The following is a 23,200-nucleotide window of genomic DNA, read 5'->3' on the forward strand; positions in this document are numbered from 1 at the left end:
CCCTTTATGCCGTGATTTTTTCCATTTCCGGCTCATTAAACATGGATTTAGCATTTCGCTAAGACATAGAACTGCTCTGGTAAGCCCCGTAGCAATTTTTAAACTTAGATCGTTTATACCGCTGGGGACGTAACACACTCCTTACCAGAAGTTGGCTTACCTCAGTCAAGCAGAATGTCTAAGGATTATGCTGAGGTCACTTCCTTCTCGCCTGGGCCTCCTTAACCTAAGTCTAGCCCTGTCTCTTCTATTTCCTGGTCCCTGACTCCTCCTTTCCATGTCACTTCCCCCTAAGGAGAAGCTACCTATATTAAAGTAGCTTTGACATTGTGAGGGAGTATCCAGCAAGGAGAGTTGAAGACTCCCTCACAACCCTCCTTGGACACAGTGAAAAACCTTGCTTAACAATGGAGGTCCACAGCATCCACAGGTGCCCTTAGGGATGGCTCCTATGGCTAGTGGTGTAAACTGAACATTTCCTCAGCCCTAGAGTTACCAGATGACCAGGTTCCCTGGACATGTCCTCTTTTTGAGGGCTCCATCAGGTGTCCGGGCGACTTTTGAAAATTCTTCATTTTGTCTGGGTAATCACAATGCTCCAGTCTCCTGAGGTCGTGGATTCCAATCCTATGCTGCTTCTTGTGATCGTGGGCAAGTCACTATCCTCCATTGCCCCAGGTATATTAGGTACAGTGTGAGCCCTCTGGGACAGTGAGGAAAAATGCTTGAATGCCTGAATGTAAACTAAGCTATATGTGGTATGTTATATGAATGTTCTTCTTTGCTATTAAAGTTTCACTTATGGTATTCTGCTAACATTTATCATACCTGTTATATGATTGTTTTACAGTGCTGCTTATAAATTATTTATATTTTAGAGCTGTACCGAATAGCACATTTTACTATTCAGCCGAATACGAATAAAGAAAAATATTATTTGGCCATTTACGATTAATGGGTATTGAGTTTTAGTATGTTGTTGTTAGGTGCCATCGACTCGTGTTCGAGTCCTAGAGACTTGATGAATTGCGGATCTAAAAAGAAATTGGTTGTGTGTTAATCCAGAAAGGTCCTCCATTGTCATCCCGATGGTTGTTTTCAACGTGTCCAGCCATCTGATTACAGGTCACCCTCTTTACCTGGTTCCTTCGATCTTCCCAAACATGATGTCCTTCTCCAGTGATCTCTCTCTTCTGATGGTGTGACCAAAATACGACAGTTGAATTCATCATTTGGGTTTCGAGTGACATAGTCAGTTTGATCTCTTCCAGAATTGATTTGTTCTACTGGCACTCCATAACACGCCTAAAATCCTTCTCTAGCACCAAAGCTCAAAAGAATTAATCTTCTTTCTGTCTTGTTTCCGTAGTGTCCAGCTTTTGCATCAGTAACTAACCACTGAGAAAATGAGTGTGTGGACAAGTCTGATCTTCATTTGGAATGTTACCTCCTTGCCTTTGAATACTTTGTCAAGAGCCTTCATTGAAGAGCAACCATTCTGCGGAGTATTTCCTCCTTGCTTTAGTATAACAAATAATAAAAGAAGCAACATGAAAGTAGAGATCAAGTATTTATTTTAGTAGGATTTATCAAAGTAGAGCCCCAGATTATTCATATTTGAATTTAAATCACTATTTGGCAGAATATGAATATTGTATTTGGGGCACTATTCGAGGATGAATCAAATTGAATAGGAATACATTGGTACCTTGGTTTACGAGCATAATTTGTTCCAGAAGCATGCTCGTAAACCAAAATACTCTTATATCAAAGCGAGTTTCCCCATAGGAAATAATGGAAACTCACTTTGATATGTTCCCCCCCCCGAGGCCAGCGGCGCTGCTCCCCCCCACTCGCAAAGGTCCCCCCTGTGTGAATCGGCACACCCCCGCCCGAACAATTTGAACTTACCCCCCCCCCCCCCCCGTCTGGCATCGGCATGCAGCCCACATGACTTGCCGGTGCCGCTTGAAGATCTTCCTGCCTCTGCCGGGCCTTGAGTATGCATCTGCGCATGCTCAAGGCCTTCTAATTCTCCCTCTCGCCGGTGCCGGTTCGAGCGGGGGGGGGGGGGGAAACGATGCCGGTTCTCGGGGGGGGGGGGCATGCTCGCAAATTGAGTCAACTCGGTTTGCGAGACAAGTTTTGCGAGAATGTTTTGCTCGTCTTGCAAAACACTCGCAAACCGAAATTTTGACTGTATTTGGTACAGCCCTATTGCTGATACTGTATTATGTTAGTCCTATACTAGGGGCTCCTTTTACTAAGGTGCGCTAGTGTTTTTAGCGCACGCAGGAAATTACCGCATGCTACGCTTCTAGAACTAATGCCAGCTCTATGCTGGCGTTAAGGTCTAGCGCACGGGGCAATGTAGCATGCACTATTCCGTGCGTTAGTAAGGAGCCCTAGGTTTCAGTTTGCCTCATTGATTGTATTTCGGTTTGATCATTTTACTATTGTAATACTGTTAAAATTTGTATGATGTCTCGTTATCAACCACAAAGATCCCTGCGTTCTGAAAGTGCCACATTGTTGAAAACAAAGCTAACCCAAAACATGTAGATATGAATGCCATGACTTTCACATGTGCAGGAGTCAAGCTATGAAATGGCCTTGTTGGCCAGATTCAAAAATGTGGAGAAAATTCATTTAGGAAAATGTTGAAGACTCAACTATTTGTTGATGCATTTTTCTGAGCAATTGATTTTATGTAAGATTGAACATATTTGATTTATTTTCTTATTTTGTATAGATTTTTAACATTTTATGTATGTAACTCCTTGTAAACTGTTTTGGAAAAAAATGTTATAGAAATTTTAAAAATAAATAAAATTGTAAATTTTAATGTCAAGTCATACTTGCTGTACATTGATTGGATGAAATTTCTTCATAAAGGCAAATTAATAAATCCTAATAAATAAACTTTTCAATCATACTCAGATTGTTTGGAAGTTGTGTGTTCTAATTGGACACCTGGTAATAAAATAAGATAATTTTACTTTTATTGAAAGACAACTTTGACAACACTCAGCTTATAGTGGCATAAAAAATCCCTAGAAAACCACAACCAGCTAACATTGCCACAGACAATATCCATAAATTACAATAATATATTTAAATACCAAAACAAATTGCAACAGAAGATTAGTATGTGCAGAATTACAAGTAAGTAGCTAATGAGCTATTGCAGGTTAAGTCAATGTGACTCAAGTATTGGCAGGGTACCCTAGCTCACTCCAGTTATACTCATCCCGGGGTATCTGGTCCTGGTTTTATCCCACCAGTGAGTATGGAGATGTGGTTCTTATTTCTCCAAGAAAAGTGTGTGGCAGGAGATAAAATCAGAACTGAATCATTAGAAAACAAAACACGCCAGAGCCAGTTGGTACCTTTGGGAGCTTCAAATCCCACAACTCGCTCCTATCAAGTTCTCATAAGAACCCAGCTCTCATTTTCAAACTCCTAAATGGACAAACCAGGACTGGCTCCAGACCAGCATGGATGCTTGCCAGCCCTGTGTTTTATCTAGCGAGCCCTGGGATTTGCCCATATCAGTCATGCAGTACTCCAAATCCCACAATACACAGCTAGGACAAGGTTATAAATCCACTTTCCATTGCCTTGGCTTCTCAGTGTTTGCTGGCAACTTAGCATGGCCATGTGGCTTTCTATTCTGTACCTTGCAGGAAAAGAGGCAAGAGTGAGCATTAGATGTCCATGTTCTAGTTTCTGCTCTTACAAAACAAAAAGCAGAAGACCTTTGTTCTGCGAGAACAATGATAAATCCAAAACAACAAAAGGGGAACAGGAGTCTCCCAGAAATAATATGAGTTAAAATGGGCCCTACACAGGCTGTGTTTCGGCAGAAGTTTGTCTGCCTCAGGGCTCCTGATGGACATTGTGAAATTGAACGTGAGCAATTAGGTACGAGTATAGATGACGCTACTCTGGCCACACAAAGCATCATCTAAACTCATACCTAATTGCTCATGTTCAATTTCTCAGCGTCCATCAAGAAGGCAAAGTTCTGCCAAAACAGTTTTAACTATTATTTATGGGAGCAATTAGCAGATTGTGAGATTTCTTCAATATATGATTTGTCTGCATTTAAGACCTTTTACTTTTGATTATGATAAACTTTTGAATTGGACGACTTCTGTCACATCCAGACTCCTGTTCCACTTTGGTTATTTTGGATTTATCTAGTTTCTGCTCTTTACATTTTTTAAGTGAGCAGCACATGTGTTGAATGCTTCTCTTGCCATTTTACAGGAACTGAACCAAGTAAAAGCAGCTTTTTGGTCAATGAAAAAAAACACTATTTTTATTTGCTTCTTACATAAAGCACATGATAATAAAATCCATGAAAAACCAAACAGGACTGCCATGGTTGAGTGGATAATTTTAATACTTGACCTTTAGGAGAATATTTGCAGTGGTCAAAGGAATTAAGGTTAACAGCTTTGCCAACCTGACTCCCATGTTACCAAAGGCTTCTGATTCAGCCATGGTTTTCAACTCTCACAGCAAGCCAGGACCCAAAAGTATGGGTACAAGGAACTAAAAGTGGAAACCAAGGCTGCCAACTGGATCCAGAGTTGCCTGATAGAATTAATCCAGACCTGGGTTTACCTCAAGGCATACAGGGACATTCTGATTTCCCCATTGCATTCCTAAGAAAAACATAACTACAAGTCCCTGCATGCAGTGGGGTAAACCCAGGACTGGATCAACTCTGTTGGGCAAATCTGAATCCAGATGGCAACCTTAGGGCTAAATCAGAATGGGATTGGCTTGGCAGAGCAGTCATTGTTGGGCCTTTCAAGGACCCACTTTATGAGTTGGTCCTGGGGAAAGGACTCAAGCCATTGAGCTGGGATGCAGGTTTAAATATCTTATAAGAAAATGCCACAGGTTTCAGTAAAACACACTAGTTAAAAAATGAGGCACTTAAAACATCCTTAAAGCATACTTTAAGGCCTTAAAAGGAAATGCCGTAAAAGCAAACAGCCAATCATCAAGTCTCTTGTAAAAAGAACCTGAGTTTCACTGCCTCTACGTTTTGGGTCTCTTAGTGAACTGTATCACTACCCCTTTTGCTCTGTTCTCTTCAGCTCCCCCTTATAAAGGCCAGGAAAGTGGTCAAGTCCAGTAATGATGATACAAAGAAAACCTAAAAAGCAGTGACCTGATCCTCTCCCCAACTTCAGTGCATTTATCAAAAGAACACCTCAATCACAAAACAAATATCCAAAGAAAAGTAAACAGGCTGCAAAAAACTGCTGTAAAATGAACCCCTCCTCCCCCCCCCCCCCCCCCCGATCAAAAACCTAGACCTCTCTCCATTAAATAGTGCTGCTGCCCCAGGCTTCTGGTCAGCCAGCCCTGGGTTTCCAGTTCTGACATTTTACAGTCAGATATCACTTTGACTAATATGAAATGGGTGGGGGGAAGGGGGACCCGAAACTAAGTTTTGGCTTAGTTGCTCTTTCTGATGGAGCTAGGGGTAGGTGTAGGGTTACCATACAGCTCCAGAAAAAGGAGGACGGATTAAGACATCCAGGTTTTACTTCCATTGAAAGCAATGGAAGTAAAACCTGAGTCTCAATGCATCTTCCTTTTTCTGGAGCCATATGGTAACCCTAGGTGGGTCATTCCCCAGCTGTGTGGTTAACTAAGCCAAGGGAGCTTCATTCCCACCTGTCTGCAAAACTGCCATGTTATCTAGTTCCAGTAATGAGATTTTAGTATAGTCCTGGATTTTGACAACCCCATCCCAGTGCATTAGGACATCAACCGAACTGATTTGAAGGGGTACAATTAGAGATTACTGAATATTGTACTGTTTTGGGATGTGTGCAGCAAGCTGTAGTAAGCCTTGGGATCAGTTTCAATCTTTTAGCATTTTTGTACAAGGTGTTTCATATGGTTTCCACTGGTTGATATGGTATTTGTATCAGAGCTTTCAAATTATCCTGTTTCAGGAGGGAGATTTTAGGCTGCATTTTTGACAACCTCATCCTGAAAACATTATGGGTAGGATTACCAGATTTCTGCATCAACAAAAGATGACACGAGGCTCCGCTCTGTTCCTCCCGCAACCCCGGCCCTATACAATCCTTGTCTCTTCGGGGCCACGTCTGGAGGGCATCCGCACATGCGACACGATGATGGCACGCGTTGCATCCACACATGAGCAGCTGCCCTCCAGATGCAGGCCCAAACTCCCATTAGTTTTCAAAACCTGGACAAACTGCTGGGTTTTGAAAACTCGTCTGGATGCCCAAGACAGTCCTCTAAAAAGAAGACATGTCCAGGAAAATCTAGACATCAGTAGCACTGATTTCAGTGAGCAGAATCAGGGACTATAAATCCAGTGCTTTGGGATGTACCAGTAAGTTCAAAACTGGCCAAAATTCTCTCTCCTGGAATTGGGTAACTTGGCAGCTCTGCTTGTATGTATATATAAGACTCTCCTTTAAGGTGGTCCAGGTCTAAGTTTTCAGAGCTATGTGCAATAAAAATCATTGCTAATTCAAAAAAGTACAACCAAGTTACACCTCTACTAAAAAAAAGCACATTTCCTATAAACTAAACTACAAGTTTATATACCGCATCTTCTCCATGAATATAGAGCTTGGCACGGTTTATAAGAGCTTAATAAAGGAAAAGAATTGCAAATTGAGTTTGGTGGATTGAGTATAGGGGGAGGAGAGCGTTACGTTTTTGTGAAAAGACTGGTTTTCAGGTGCTTACGGAATAGTTGGAAGGAGACCTGATTCTGCAGTGGGTTAGTAAGGTTATTCCAAAGCCCTGTGATTCTGAAGAAGAGAGATTTTCCCAATTTTTCCACATAGAAGATACCTTTTAGTGAGGGGAAGGATAGTTTAAGTTTTGGGTGGGCCTGGTGTTGTAGGGACTCGGGGAGTTCCAAGATAGAGGGATTAGAGGAGGGAGGATGCCGTGTAGGATTTTAAAAGCTAGACAGGAACATTTAAAATGAACCCTGGCGATTATTGGGAGCCAGTGGAGTTTGGGCAAAAGTGGGGAGACATGGTCAAATTTATGTTTTGCGAAGATCAACATGGCCGCAGTGTTCTGAATTAGTTGAAGTCTATGAAGACTCTTTTTGGTTAGACTTAGGTAGATGGAATTACAGTAATCTAGTTTGGAAAGGATGATGGATTGAACAAGGACGGCAAAATGTTGTTGGCGGAAGCTGGATTTCATTTTACTCAGCATGTGGAGGCTGAAAAAGCATGATTTTATCAGGGAGTTGAGATTGTCATTGAAGGAAAGAGAAGAGTCGATGATGATGCCTAGAACTTTGCTTGAGAACTCAAGCTGCAGTGTGGCGCCAGAGAGCAATGCGAAGAGGGTGGGCAACTGTTCTAATTTTGGACTCAGCCAGAGAAGTTTCGTTTTGGACTCGTTCAGTTTCATTTGAACAGAGAGGGACCAGGATTGGAGTTTCGTTATACAGGCTGTTATGTTCTCAGAGAGGTTGATAAGGTTCGAGTCTGTCTCGAGAAGGACAAGGATGTCATCAGCGTAAGTATAGATTGTTTCAAGGAAGGATTGATGGAAGATTTCAGGGAAGACATGTAGATGTTGAAGAGAATAGGGGATAGGTGTGATCTCTGCGGGACTCCACAGGTCGGTTTCCATGGAGCGGACATGATGCTATTTGTGTTGACAGTGTAGGAGTGGGAACATAATGTAATGGGGACAAGGCAATATGTCCCATTTCTGCTGAGAATAGGCCCAATGTTAAAGCGGAGTTTATAAGTCCGGTAAGGGATGAGATGGCCTGTGCGGGAATATTCTCATACAAGTAGGAAGGGAATGGATCTTGGGTACATTTGCAGGATTTTAGTTTGAGGCAGAGATTGGCGATCTGGTGTTCAGATATGAGTTTGAAAGAAGTCCAGGATCTGTCTGCTGGGATAGGGTTAGAGTTGTTGGGGGCCAGAGAGTTGTAGGAGATTGATGGGGGGAAGGAGCTCCTTATGGTAGTGATCTTTTCGTTGAAGACTTTTGCTAGGTCATGTGCTGATGGGGAGGAGGGGGGAATGGTGGAGTCGTTTTTGAAAGTTAAGGAGCGCCAAATATTAAACAGTGTGCTGCTTTGGTTGTTGGATCTGGAAATTTTATCACCATAGTAGTTCTTCCTAACTTTTTTTAGTACTGAGTTGTAAAACTTGATATTTTCCCTCCAGGATTGTCTGTCTGAAGGGGATTTGGATTTTTTCCATTTCCGCTCCAGTGCTCGACATTTCTGCTTCAGTTCTCTGTGATATGGAAGATACCAAGGGGCTTTACGGGAGTAGGAGATGGATTTGGTAGATAAAGGGGCAAGAGCTCAATAGGTAGTCTTGGAGAGGTTTATCCAGTTGTGCCAGTTAGATTCTGGGTTGCTAGGCTTAGAATGAGAGGAAAGATGATTGAGAAATTGGGACCAGAAGAGTTTGCTCGCGATTTTTTTGCGGAAGGTGATAGGATTTGGGGTACGGGGTGGAGATCCAAGGTGGGACATGAAGATGGGGAGGCAGAAAGAACCTAGAAAGTGATCGGACCAAGGGACATGTCCCAACGAGCATCTTTGGCAGAGGTTTTGTGTTCGGTCAGGTCGAGGAAGCTGATGATGTCTAGTGTGTGCCCCTTTTCATGGGTTGAGGATGATGCAGAAGGGAAACCTAGAGAAGTGAGGAAATTGTTGAATTCGGTTGCATCCTTGCTGGTGATGTCATCTAGGTGGAGATTAATATCACCAATGATCAAAAGTCTCTGAAATTTTAGAAGGCGCTTGTTATGGTCTCAAGGACGAATTCGGAGGATTTATTCCAGGGGGTTGGTGGTCGGTATAGTAACAGGATAGCTAATGGGTAGGGATGGTGTTCGTCCTTGACTGAAGCAAGCATATATTCTAGTGAAGTGTGGCTGCCCTTTTCGAGGAGCTGAACGTCGAGGAATGATTTGTAGAGGAGTGCCAGGCCTCCTCCTTTCCGGTTTATTCTGGGAGAGAAGAGACCATGGTAACCATAGGAGCAGAGTTCTTTTTGTGTGAATAGATCGTCTTTTTCAATCCACGTTTCTGTGATGCACAGGAATCCAGGATCTGAGTCCGCGAGTAGGTCCTTTAATATGCTCTCCTACCATTCAAAACCAGACAGTGAAAATTGCCGGCTTTCTTGGACAGGCTCCTTATTCCTCAAACTACATCTAGAATACTTAGATCTACAAACCAACACCTTTTTACAATTCCCTCTCTGAAGGCAATTAATACAAGATGAAACAAAATATTTTCAGTTACAGCCCCTCAGCAATGAAATTATTTACCTATTCATCTTTGAGAAGCAGCAGTATTAGAAAGATTCAAAAGTTCACTAAAAAGTTTCCTTTTTGCTGACACTTTCAGGAATTAGTTTAGCCCAAATCAACAGATATCCTCTGCTTCTTTATAACTACAATGAGACTGGAAGCCCTGAATATGTATGTAAGGAAAGGAGGAACAAGGAAGATATGATTCAGACGTTCAAATACTTGAAGGGTATTTACGTAGAACAAAATCTTTTCCAGAGAAATGAAAATGGTAAAACCAGAGGACATAATTTGAGGTTGAGGGATGGTAAATTCAAGAGCAATGTTAGGAAATTCTACTTTACAGAGAGGGTGGTGAATGCCTGGAATGCGTTCCCGAGAGAGGTGGTGGAGAGGAAAATGGTGACTGAGTTCAAAGAAGCGTGGGATGAATACAGAGGATCTAGAATCAGAAAATAATATTAAATATTGAACTAAGGCCAGTACTGGGCAGACTTGCACGGTCTGTGTCTGTTTATGGCCGTTTGGGGGAGGATGGGCTGGAATAGGTTTTGACGGAGATTTCGGCAGTAGGAACCCAAGCACAGTACCGAGTAGAGTTTTGGATTCTTGCCCAGAAATAGCTAAGAAGAAAAAATTTAAATTGAATCAGGTTGGGCAGACTGGATGGACCATTCGGGTTTTTATCTGCCATCATCTACAATGTTACTATGTTACCCTCGAGAATAAGCATTTCTAGCTACCAGCAACCCAATCCCTTAATTGTCCTTTTTCTTATGAAATTGTAGTTCCACCCTTTAGCCCCCTCTCTAGTTTGTGATGTCCATTGTACGTCTCTATCTGATTATTTTATTAATGTACATCACTTTGAATTTATTATAAAAGTTTTTTTATCAAATTTTAAATAAAATTTGGAAACTTGCCCCTGATGCAGGTGGTCATGCTGGAATGCTGGCCTTTTTTTGAACCAACTTGGATGTTTTAGTTTTATAGTTTAATACATAAATGTTGTAAAGCTCCTACTAGTTCTGATTTCTGTTGTTGTTGGTTTGCTCATTATACCTTGTATTAGGAATTGCCTCTTTTACATTAGTTCAAAACCAGGGCTCACTGATATCGTGTTCCAGGAACTGGATAACTTAATAGCATTGTCTGGGGTATTTCTCCTAGTGATATCTATAACAGCTTAAGGAACATGGGCTGCATTTTATGTTGGAACATGAAAGGTACCCTTACCCTATAAAGTATGTATCATTGATGAGCAGTCTCCAAGATGCCATCAGTCCCAGCTCATTAAGAAATTAGAAATCCAGAATTATTGTTATGTTATGGAATTGAAAGAAAAAAAATTAACTTACAAGGCCCACTGACATCCCTATATAACTTATCTGGGTGCAGTCTTAATTCTTTGGTTCCTTGTTGTACCTGGGATACATCCGAGATGGGATTTAGAAAACCTAGGACTGAAGCACCTGGAGTAAAACTGGGCACTGTTCCAGTACCTAAGAATTTGCCTTATATATAGTAAGAAAAGGTTCTGCTACATGTCTCTAGGAACAGCTCTCTGCCTTCAAGTAGGACAGTGGCAACATGGAATGGAGATACTGCTCACAAGCTCTAAAAGTCTCTCCACTGTCCTTTCAGGAGCTTCCTTTGTGGTTTTCTTGTTCTATTTAGAACACTCATGCTTGCATTCCTTCTTGATGTGTAAACAGTACAGTGCTGGAACCCACTGGAATCCTCCATCTTGCCAACAGAAGTCTCTGCCAGGGAGCAGCCCAGTGGGCTGGGCACCAGGATTAAGAATCTGACCCAGGCTCCATGGTCCGCATCTTGATAACAGTGGCCTTCAGAGGGTAGTATCTTCCTTTCCAGGTTTTCCAGAAGATTCCTTGCTTCCTCTCATGCCGCTGCCGTGGGGTGGAGTGAAAATATCTTCCGTTCAAATTGGCATGACCACAGGAACTGAACCACCAGCCACCTGCAGAAAAAGAGAGCGCCGCTATTAATGCAAGCTTCAGAGACTGCAGCATCCTTATCGGGAGCAGGAGGAGAGACAAGGAGAGAGAGAGCTGCCATCAGCAAGAGCAGGGAGAAGAGGCAGCCACACTGTTTCACAGAGCAGAACGGGAAGAGACACTGCTCTAATTTCAAAGAGCAAGATGACAATCGAAAGAATTTCAATTGATGTGTATGATTCAATTGATGTAATATTGTGTACTTGATGTAGGATGAAAAAATGAATAAAGAATTGGAAAAAAAAAAGAGCAAGAATGCTCCTGTTCAAGAGTAGTAAAGAGAGAAAAGGCTATCTTTGGTACGTACAAAGAGGGAAAATTACAGAGAAGAGACAGTTGCAATCACTGGAAGCAGAGAGAGAGAGAATGCTGTACATTTCCAAGAGAAAACAGTGGCTGGTACTCAGAGACAATGAGGCCTAGCAGAAAGTTTTTATGGACTGTATTTTAATACAAACTAGGGTTACCATATGACTCCAGATAAAGGGGGACGGATTGAGACATCCAGACTTTACTTCTACTAAAAGTAATGGAAGTAAGGAGGACAGAAATGGGCATCTGGGCTTTCCATCCTCCTTTTTCTGGAGCCATATGGTAACCCTATTACAAACTATAAAGAGAAGGTTCATAAACCAAGAATAAAAGAATTGGGAGTTGTGATACTGGGACTCATAAGCTGAGTGTAGGTGGTCAACTGACACTCTACCTGAGAGGTGCTTGGCACAGTTGGTGTCAGGTTTCAGGTCCTGGTCTTGGTCCCGGGTGGAGAATCGGAGAGGTTCAACCTCTCTCATAGCATTATCCAGATCTCCAGCGACTCTCTCATGGAGATGCAGGGCGTAGCCTGTGTCCTGCCCTCCCAGGCTGAAGAGAAACTCAATATACCGAGACTGCCCTCCCCAGTCCTGCAGCTCAATGTGGAGGCGACCCGGTCTCTGCTGTGAAAGATGAAACATCTTCTCTAGGCCCAGCCAGAATTCCCCTGCAAGAACAGTGACACTGTTTAATGTGTGCAATAACTATTGCCCACAAACACACAGAGAAAGCCTAATGAGACACTTGCACAACAGCCCAGAGTGAAAGGACCATACAAAAGTATAGAATCACAAGGGCTCGAGTGGCAGAGTCATGCAGGACTGCAGAAACATGCAAAATATTGCCTGGTTAAGTCAGTCTTCAAAAGAAGTCAGTAATTGTATAAATCCATTATTTACTGAATTTTTTTAAATTTTTTTAAATCTTTATTCATTTTTCAAAGCCAATACAAAGTGCCATGAATTATACAAGCATTAATAACAAAATAAGCACTTAAATTCCATTAATAACAATGCAGAAGATAAATATCCCTCCCCTCCAACAATTTAATCAAGAAATAAGCCCCCACCCACTCCCGTCCTGGATATGTATAAAAAACAAACAAAAAAATTAAACAAAGACAACTATTTTGAATTAACAAAGGTTGTCAACGGGCCCCAAACCAAATTAAATAATTTGCCATGCTCCAACATATCCGCATTCATTTTTTTGTATTTGTACCCTAAAACATAAATTGGCCCACCAAAACGGAAAGTTGAGGCGATCGCAATTTTTCCAATTGCGGGTTATCATTTGCATATCTATCCCTGTCATAATCAAAAAAAGCCTGCCTTTGTAGCGATCCATGGGAGGTTTGATATGCAGCAATATTCCACATATGATTGCCTCATACGTCAAAGGGATTGTTGATTCCAATATGAGGTTAATCTATCCCCATATTGACTTCCAGAAGCTGAGTATCAAAAGACAATAGAACAACAGATGATCCAGCGTCCCTATGTCTAAATGACAGTGCCAGCATCTATTAGATTTAGAACTGTCTAATTTATGTAACCTAACAGGGGTCCAAAACAATCTATGTAACAGAAAAAACCATGTTTGTCTCATAGATGCTGATGCTGTACATCTCATCCTCCAAGTCCAAATTCGTGGCCATTGAGATGCAGAAATATATTGCTTTATCTCGATGCTCCAAATGTCCTTAAGACTATTTTTTGGTTTTTTTATTCAAGAATTCAAAAATTAATTTATACCACTGGGCAGCCTGATGCCCTAGCAAATCTGTCTGGAAGCAAAGGACCATCTGACCAGTAGGGGTAAGAACGTCTTCGGACACCGACTAGCCCGCCTGCTTCACAGGGCTTTAAACTAGGTAAGTCGGGGGAGGGTACCCATTCACATATTAGTGCAGAAAGGAATTATCCTGATGAAGTGAGTCGAAACTCCGCTTCCATGTCCAAGGTAAGTACCCACATTGCAAACAGTTCTTTGGGAGTCACACCAACTCGGGTAGGATACGCCTCACAGGGACTTAGCAAACACAAGATATGGAGGGCCATGTATGTCAATGCACACAGTTTAGGTAACAAAATTCTAGAATTGGAGGCTGAAATAAGGAATGCCGACCTAGATGTGGTGGCAATATCTGAAATTTGGTTCACGGACTCACATGGGTGGGATATGGCTATACCGGGCTACAATCTACTTCGTCAGGACAGAGAGGGCAGGTTAGGAGGGGGAGTAGCTCTATACATTAAAGAGGACATCAAAACCACTAGGATCACAGATGTCAAGTACACCGGGGAGTCCCTCTGGGTAAACCTGGCAAGAGGCAGAGAAAAATGCCTGTATCTAGGTGTGGTTTACAGACCCCCAAGACAACTGGAAGACATGGATGCGGAATTAATTGAAGACATAGAGAATATCACTCTACGAGGAGAAGCTGTACTGCTAGGGGACTTCAATATGCCTGATGCAGACTGGAACTCATTTTCAGCGACAACCAGCGGTAGCAGGAGGCTCTTAACCTCCATAAAGGGAGCACGTCTCAAACAAATGGTAACGGAGCCCACTAGGGCCCAGGCGATCCTCGACCTGGTACTCACCAACAGGGAAAGCGTTTCAGAGGTCTCAGTAGGAGATACGCTAGCCTCCAGCGACCACAATATAGTATGGTTCAACCTTAGGAAAGGCTTCCCTAGATCAAACACGAAAACAAAGGTACTCAATTTCCGGGGCACAGACTTCGCACCCATGGGAGATTTCGTCCATCAGACGCTGCAGGCCTAAGCGGAGACCGATGATGTAGAAGCTAAGTGGTTAACACTGAAATCAGCCATACATGAAGCAACTAGCCGCTTCATAAAATCAGTAAATAAACGACAAAGAAACAATAAACCCCAATGGTTCACCGCGGAGATCTCGCACCTCATTAAGGAGAAGAAAAAAGCGTTTTTCTCCTACAAGCGCACGGAGAAAAGAGAGGCAAAAGTAGAATATAGGACCAGGTCTACAGCGGTCAAAATGGCAGTTAGGGAGGCAAAACTTCGAGTGGAAGAAATTCTGGCAAAAAACATTAAAAAGGGGGACAAATCCTTCTTCAGGTATATTAGTGACAGAAAAAGGAACACAGGCGGGATAGTACGCCTTAGAAGACCGGACGGAAGTTACGTGGAAGCAGATTCCGATAAAGCCGAACTACTGAATGAATACTTCTGCTCAGTCTTCACCTGTGAGGCACCGGGACACGGTCCCCAGTTGAAGGCAACACAAAGCACAGAAGACCCGTTTCAGAATTTTGAGTTCACACCAGGTGAAGTTTACAGTGAACTGGCAAGACTCAAGGTGAACAAAGCCATGGGACCAGACAATTTGCACCCAAGAATGCTCAGATAATCGAGCGATGTCCTGGTGAAACCGTTGGCTGAGCTATTCAATCTCTCCCTAAGTAAGGGGAAAGTTCCCCTGGACTGGAAATTAGCTAATGTCGTTCCTCTGCATAAAAAGGGTTGCAGGGCAGAAGCTGCGAATTATAGACCGGTGAGTCTCACATCAATAGTGTGCAAACACTATTTTGCACACTATTCCACAATAGTGTGGAAACACTAATTAAAAGCAAATTGGACACGATCTTGAATGAAGGGAATCTTCGGGATCCCAGTCAGCATGGATTCACCAAGGGTAGGTCCTGCCAATCCAATCTCATCAGCTTCTTTGACCGGGTAACAAGAAAGTTGGACTTGGGAGAGTCTTTGGACGTCGTGTACCTGGACTTCAGGAAAGCTTTTGACAGTGTCCCACACCGCAGGCTGCTAAGCAAGATGGAATCGATGGGGTTAGGAGAGACACTAACTGCATGGGTCAATGATTGGATAAGTGGCAGACTTCAGAGGGTGGTGGTTAATGGTACCCTCTCTAAAACATCGGAGGTGACCAGTGGAGTGCCGCAGGGCTCGGTCCTGGGTCCACTCCTTTTCAACATATTCATAGGGGATCTGACTCAAGGGCTTCAAGGTAAAATAACACTATTCGCCGATGACGCCAAACTATGTAATATAGTAAGTGAATGCAGTTTACAGAATTATATGGCGCAGGACCTGCTTACATTGGAAAGTTGGTTCTCAACCTGGCAACTAGGCTTCAATGCTAAGAAATGTAAGGTCATGCACCTCGGAAGCGGAAATCCATGCAGGACGTACTTCTTGAACGGAGAAACTTTAACTAGGACTTCAGCAGAACGAGATTTAGGAGTAATCATCAGTGCAGACATGAAAACTGCCAATCAAGTGGAGAAGGCTTCATCTAAGGCAAGGCAGATATTGGGTTGTATCAATAGAAGTTTCGTCAGCCGAAAGCCTGAAGTCATAATGCCGTTGTACAGGGCCATGGTGAGACCTCATCTGGAGTACTGTGTGCAATTCTGGAGGCCACATTACAGTAAAGATGTGCGCAGAATTAAATCGGTTCAACGGACGGCCAACAGGATGATCTCGGGGCTCAAGGGTCTCTCGTACGAAGAGAGACTGAACAAATTGCAGCTCTACACTCTTGAGGAACGTAGGAAGAGGGGAGACATGATCGAAACATTTAAGTACCTCACGGGACGTGTCGAAGTGGAAGATGATATTTTCTTTCTCAAGGGACTCGCGGCCACAAGAGGGCACCCGCTCAAACTCAGGGGCGGAAAATTTCATGGCGACACCAGAAAGTATTTCTTCACAGAGAGAGTGGTTGATCATTGGAACAAGCTTCCAGTGCAGGTGATCGAGGCAGACAGCGTGCCAGACTTTAAGAATAAATGGGATACCCATGTGGGATCCCTACGAGGGTCAAGATAAGGAAATTGGGTCATTAGGGCATAGACAGGGGGTGGGTAAGCAGAGTGGGCAGACTTGATGGGCTGTAGCCCTTTTCTGCCGTCATCTTCTATGTTTCTATGACCTGCAAGCTATAATAATTTTTGAGATTTTGCCAATCAGGGTAACTCCTATATGGATGGTGGTGGGCTGGAAATCTGTTTACTCACTCTGTCACGATACCCCTAATTCTATAAGCTTGTGCACTCAAATTTATGACTAGCATGCAAATTTGCGCAAAGTTATAGAAAGTCAGTTGTATGTCTAACTTAATTCAATGATTGGCTGTAATTGGCACTGATTAGTACCAATTAGTAGTTGTGTGTGTAATTGTCCTTAGTCGCTGCTCTGTAAGATGTGCACTCAAATTCCATAGCACACAACTTCAAGGAACACGTGGACCAGGGAGGGGCATAGGAAAGGTCCAGGGTGTCAGCCAGTTACATGTACAGGTTATAGAATACTATTGTTTGTGTGTCAAGCTGCCTACCTTTAGCTCAATGGCGGCGGGCATGCTTACATCTATTTTAAGTGCTCACAACTAAAGTTAGGTGCATAAATGCAGACTTACACTAGTATTCTATAATAGCAGCTGCAAGCACAACTGCTACAGAGTTCAAATTTTATTTTGAAATATGATGAGTCGCTTAATTTAATTTTTACTAAGCGAGTTACAAACATAGAAAAATCACAACATTTATTTTAACATAATGTTTAAAAATTTTAAAACAATAGTTAAGACCAACAGAGACACTAGGTAAAAAAAGGGCAGAACTACAATTCAATATTTTTAGGGTACAGAAGAGAACCATAAATGGAAAAAAAACATTAGGAGGGGGAAGGTGAAAACCTGGAGGGTAATGTAAAATTTTTTGAACATAATTTATATCTTTAAAAAGAAAGCTTTTTAAATTACTTTTAAAATGACTCAAATTATTTTCCTCTCTCAATTGCTGAGGTAAAGTGTTCCAAAGTTGTGGAGCCATCACCGAGAATATATCTTGTCGTCAAGTTCCAATAATTTTCAGGGATGGAACCACCAAGAGTAGACTGAAGGGAACACGATGTACTGTAAGGAATAAGTGCTTTATTGATAAATTGGAGTTAGGTAGTAACAAGGGTTTTGAATACTAGTAATAAAATTTTAAAAGTGATGCAGTGATTAATGGGAAGCCAGTGAGATTTGATCAGAAAAGGAGTAACGTGATCATATTTTTTACCATTATGAATAAGTTTAACGGCGGTGTTCTGGATGATTTGCAATCGTTTCTTTTCCTTTTGCGTAATATTTATTAATAATGGTGTTACAATAATCAAGTTTGCCAATAATTAAAGAATGAATTAGTATATTTAAAGATTTTGGCTCTAGAAACTTAGATATTGACCGGATCATTCATAATCTGTAAAAGCAAGATTTTATGATGCTACTTATATGCTTATGGTAAGAAAGTTTGTCATCGATGATGACACCAAGCATTTAAGGATAATACAAGCTCCAGGTGAGTGTTATCAAGGGTAAAGGGAGCACTCAAGTTTATTCCCTGTTTCCATGGAAATAGTAGAGCTTTTGTTTTTTGTATGTTTAGGGCTAACATTTGGGAAGTAAGCCACGTTTAGTATGCATAAGTAATGTGTGGTCAGGGCCTTCAGGGGATTTGCCCCATCCTCTAAAGGCCCTGAGAGCATGGCTCTGAATTTCATTGGTTGAGCAGATTGTTGAATCAGGTCATCTAACCATACTTGAACTTTACCTGCTTAATAAGCCAAAAGATCAATCAAAATATTTTTTATAACAGCAATTTTTGGGATTAGGAAAAGTAAATAAACCAGTACGATGATTAGGTCTAGTTGAATGGTACCATTTAAAATGAGGAGATATAGCGGAGCTAATCAAAATAACATCCTATAGCAAATACAAACAAATTTGAAAAGTACTCTTGCTTTCATTGGCAACCAGTGCAGCTGATGGTAGTAAGGGCTGACATGTTTCTGTTTTTTTAATCTGAAAATTAAACCGACCACTGTATTTTGGATTAGCCTTAATCTTCCTAAGACAGTTTTATAAGCTCCCAAATAGATTATATTGCAATAGTCAAGAATAGATAAAATTAATGCTTGAACTAGTAATCTGAAAGAAGTAGGGTCACAGTATTTTTTGATGGAATGCAACTTCCATAATGCAAAGAAACACTTCTTTACAAGCATATCAGTATGCTCCCCCGGGGTTAAATGGAGGTCAAGTATGACTTCTAAAATTTTAAAAGACGAGGCTATTGGATATTCTTGTCCTCTTAAACAGAGTTTTAGCCGTAATTTTATCATTGGGACTAGCCAAAAAGAATCTGGTTTTTTTCAGTGTTTAATTTCAATTTAAATTCAATGGTCCATTGTTCAATCTGATTTAGGATAAAAGTAATCTGATTTTTTATTTCAGTGGTAAAAGAAATGACCGGTATCAGTATTGTGATGTCATCATCATAAATGTACAATATTACATTTAAGCTTTGTAAAAGATTGGCCAAGGAAGCAACATAGATGTTGAACAACATGGGTGATAATGGTGAACCTTGAGGTACCCCACAAAGGTTACTCCAAGAATTGGAGTACTGACCATTGCTAAAGACTTGATACGATCTTTTTTTCAAGACACCCTGAAAACCCAACTGGCTGTCAGCTCAAATAGAAAGAAAACAAACATCCTGGTTTTGAACTTGCATCCCAAAGCAGTGCGGGATTTGTACTGCGTGATCCTTCCCATTGAAATTGGTGCTGCAAGTTCAATAATACACTAAGGATGGGGTCATCAGAAGTCCAGGCCTATGCTAAAATCTCCAGCCAGGAACTAGGTAACTTGAAGTCTCTGAGTGCAACTGCCTCTCAGGAACATACTGTTGTAAGTGGGCTGCATAAAATGGAGACAGTAGGCATTCAAATCTCTCTCAGGCATATTTAATAGGGGTATCCTGAAAATCTGACCTTGGTGGCAGTCCGAGGATTGTGAGTCAAGACTAAGGTTCTTCCCCTCCTTGTCTAGCCAAATACTTAAAGATTTAATAGAATCTTTTGTCTGTACAGGTACAAGATCGCTTATCCGAAATTCCGAAAACTGAAATTTGACGTGTTCCGGAAGTAGTTAATTTTCCTGGATGTGACACAAGATCCTGGAATTGGAAACAGAAATAAGGAATGCCGACCTGGATGTGGTGGCGATATCCGAGACCTGGCTCACAGACTCCCACGGGTGGGATATGGTCATACCGGGTTACAACTTGCTTCGCCGGGACAGGGAGGGCAGAATGGGAGGAGGTGTAGCATTATATACTAAAGATGACATTAAGGTCACGAGAATCACAGATGTCCAGTACACTGGGGAATCCCTTTGGGTTAATTTGGCCAGAGGGAAAGACAAATGCTTGTATCTTGGCATAATTTACAGACCCCCAAGACAACAGGATGACCTGGATATGGAAATAATCGGAGATATAGAAAATATCACCTTGCGTGGGGACACAGTATTGCTAGGTGACTTCAACATGCCTGATGTGGATTGGGTTACACTTACCTCTGCTTCCGGAAGCAGCAGGAGGCTATTAAACACTATGAAGGGAGCAAGACTCAGGCAACTGGTGTTGGAACCAACAAGGGATCAGGCAATACTGGACCTGATACTTACCAATGGAGAAAGTGTCACAGAGGTCTCGGTGGGCGACACATTGGCCTCCAGTGACCACAACATGGTATGGTTCAATCTCAGGAAAGGTTTCACTAAATCTACCACACTGACCAAGGTCCTCAAATTCAAGGACACAAATTTCAAAGAAATGGGAGACTTCGTTCACCAGGCGCTACAAAGCCAAGCTGAAACTGATAATGTGGAAGAAATGTGGTCGACTTTGAAAGCCACCATACAAGAAGCAACAAACCGCTATGTTAAATCAGTAAGTAAACGGCGAAGGAACAATAAGCCACAGTGGTTTACTGCAGAGATCTCAAACCTCATCAAGGAGAAGAAAGAAGCTTTCATCTCTTACAAAAAATCAGGGAAGCAGGACTCTAGAGCAGACTACCTGACCAAATCAAAAGCCGTCAAAACAGCAGTCAGAGAGGCTAAATTCCACATGGAAGAGTCTCTGGCAAAGAACATCCAGAAGGGAGATAAATCCTTCTTCAGGTATATCAGTGACAGAAGAAAAAACTCAGGCGGGATTGTAAGTCTTAGGAATCCAGACGGAGACTATGTGGATAAGGATTCGGAAAAAGCCCAACTATTAAATGAATACTTCTGCTCAGTCTTCACCCGAGAAGCGCCGGGGCTTGGCCCTCAGCTACAGACAAGGGTTGGCTCAGTTGACCCTTTTAGTGACTTTGAGTTTACGCCCAGCAGTGTCTACGGTGAGCTGTCAAAGCTCAAGGTTAACAAAGCAATGGGGCCGGACAACCTGCACCCCAGGGTGCTTAGGGAACTGAGTGATGTCTTGGCGGAGCCACTGTCCGCGCTCTTCAACCTCTCCCTTAGTACAGGCAGCGTCCCGTTGGACTGGAGGACGGCTAACGTCATTCCACTCCACAAGAAAGGCTCAAAGATGGAGACAGAAAACTACAGACCAGTGAGTCTAACATCGATAGTGAGCAAACTAATGGAAACTCTAATCAAACACCAATTGGATAAAATCCTGGATGAAAAGAATCTACGGGATCCCCGACAACATGGATTTACTAAGGGGAGATCATGCCAATCCAACCTGATCAGCTTCTTTGATTGGGTGACGGAGAAGCTGGATATTGGGGAGTCCCTGGACATCGTGTACCTGGACTTTAGCAAAGCATTCGATAGCGTACCACACCGCAGGTTGCTGGGCAAGATGAGTTCTATAGGATTAGGTGACACATTGACGCAATGGGTTGGGAACTGGCTTGGAGGTAGGCTTCAAAGGGTGGTGGTGAATGGCACCCCCTCCGAAATGACGGAGGTGATCAGTGGAGTGCCACAGGGCTCAGTCTTGGGCCCAATCCTATTCAACATCTTTATAAGGGACTTGGCAGAAGGGCTTCGAGGTAAAATAACATTATTCGCCGATGACGCCAAACTAAGTAATGTAGTGGGCAAATGCACAACAGACAAAGATTCAGTGCCCGACAACATGATGCACGACCTACTCCTGCTGGAGCGCTGGTCTAGGACATGGCAACTCAACTTCAATGCCAAAAAATGCAAAATTATGCACCTGGGCAGCCAAAATCCATGCAAGTCTTATACCCTTAATGGCGAGATCCTAGCAAAAACGGTAGCAGAACGAGACTTGGGGGTGATCGTCAGTGAGGACATGAAGTCTGCCAATCAAGTGGAGCAGGCTTCATCCAAGGCAAGACAAATAATGGGTTGCATACGAAGGGGTTTCGTCAGCCGTAAGAGGGAAGTCATTATGCCATTGTATAGATCCATGGTGAGGCCCCACCTGGAATACTGTGTGCAATTTTGGAGGCCGCATTATCGCAAGGATGTGCTGAGACTGGAGTCGGTGCAGAGAATGGCCACCCGGATGGTCTCGGGACTCAAGGATCTTCCATATGAAGAACGGCTTGACAAATTACAGCTATACTCGCTCGAGGAGCGCAGAGAGAGGGGAGACATGATCGAGACGTTCAAGTATCTTACGGGCCGCATCGAGGCGGAGGAAGATATCTTCTTTTTCAAGGGTCCCACGACAACAAGAGGGCATCCGTTGAAAATCAGGGGCGGGAAACTACGAGGTGACACCAGGAAATTCTTTTTCACTGAAAGAGTGGTTGATCGCTGGAACAGTCTTCCACTACAGGTGATTGAGGCCAGCAGCGTGCCTGATTTTAAGGCCAAATGGGATAGACACGTGGGATCTATTCACAGAGAAAGGTAGGGGAGGGTCATTAGGGTGGGCAGACTAGATGGGCTGTGGCCCTTATCTGCCGTCTATTTCTATGTTTCTATGTTTCTATGCTGAAACCAATATAGGTGCATGTGTTTCTCCTGATCTCTGCGCAATTCAGGTCAGAGGACTGGAAAGTGGAGAGCTGCAGATTCCAGGGTGGCAGTGAGAAGCAGAAAAGGCCGAAGGACTGATTTTTTTTCCGACTTAGCATTATCATTCTGAAAACTGAAAAATTCTGAAAACTGAAAAATTCCAAAAACCAAAATATGCTTGGTCTTAAGGATTTTGGATAAAGAATTTTGTTTCTGTATCAGGATTCATCAAGTGGAGCCAAGGAAGGAAAAAAATACATGTGAAGAGAGAACATAAAACTCATATACTAACCTTTAAGATCCCCAAATCCCTTCATGTACACCTCCCACAGCTGGTCAAAATCGACTGAGCCATCCATCCGCCTCTGGATTACTGTCCATCCACCATCTGCAGAAGAAAGAAGAGCAGGGTTGAGTTCCAGTCCTCCCAGGAAATAGGTTTCAGATGCTAAGGCACAGCTGGAGAGGATTTTACCTGCTGCCATGTCACAGAATACTTCCAAGGGAGGGGACCTGGCAGGCTGCACCCAGAAAACACTGCTGCTTCTTTGCCCTGCCAGAAAGAGCTGGTGACAATCAGCTGAGAGTGCTGTAAAACAAGAGAGACAAGATCTGTCACTGATGGAGCAGAAAGAGGTCGCCTGATTAGTTTAGTTTATAGTCTGCTTTTCCCAAAGTGGAGTACAACAAAA

At 42.6% G+C, this 23,200-nt stretch overlaps 1 protein-coding gene across 1 annotated transcript in view; it reads right to left on the bottom strand.

Annotated features, from left to right (window-relative positions):
• Positions 1-9,914: 9,914 nt before the first annotated feature.
• Positions 9,915-23,200, bottom strand: part of ANGPTL4 (angiopoietin like 4) — a 33,181-nt gene continuing 19,895 nt past the window's right edge. Inside the window, exons 4-7 of the mRNA XM_033955923.1 lie at positions 22,984-23,097; positions 22,801-22,896; positions 12,046-12,321; positions 9,915-11,302 (exon numbers count right to left, since the gene is read on the bottom strand). Coding sequence (XP_033811814.1) covers positions 11,121-11,302; positions 12,046-12,321; positions 22,801-22,896; positions 22,984-23,097 — 668 coding nt within the window. The 3' untranslated portion in view covers positions 9,915-11,120. The remainder of the gene's footprint in view (positions 11,303-12,045; positions 12,322-22,800; positions 22,897-22,983; positions 23,098-23,200) is intronic.

This window comes from Geotrypetes seraphini, chromosome 8, assembly GCF_902459505.1.
Source record: "Geotrypetes seraphini chromosome 8, aGeoSer1.1, whole genome shotgun sequence".
In the NCBI taxonomy this organism is placed as follows: Eukaryota; Metazoa; Chordata; class Amphibia; order Gymnophiona; family Dermophiidae; genus Geotrypetes; species Geotrypetes seraphini.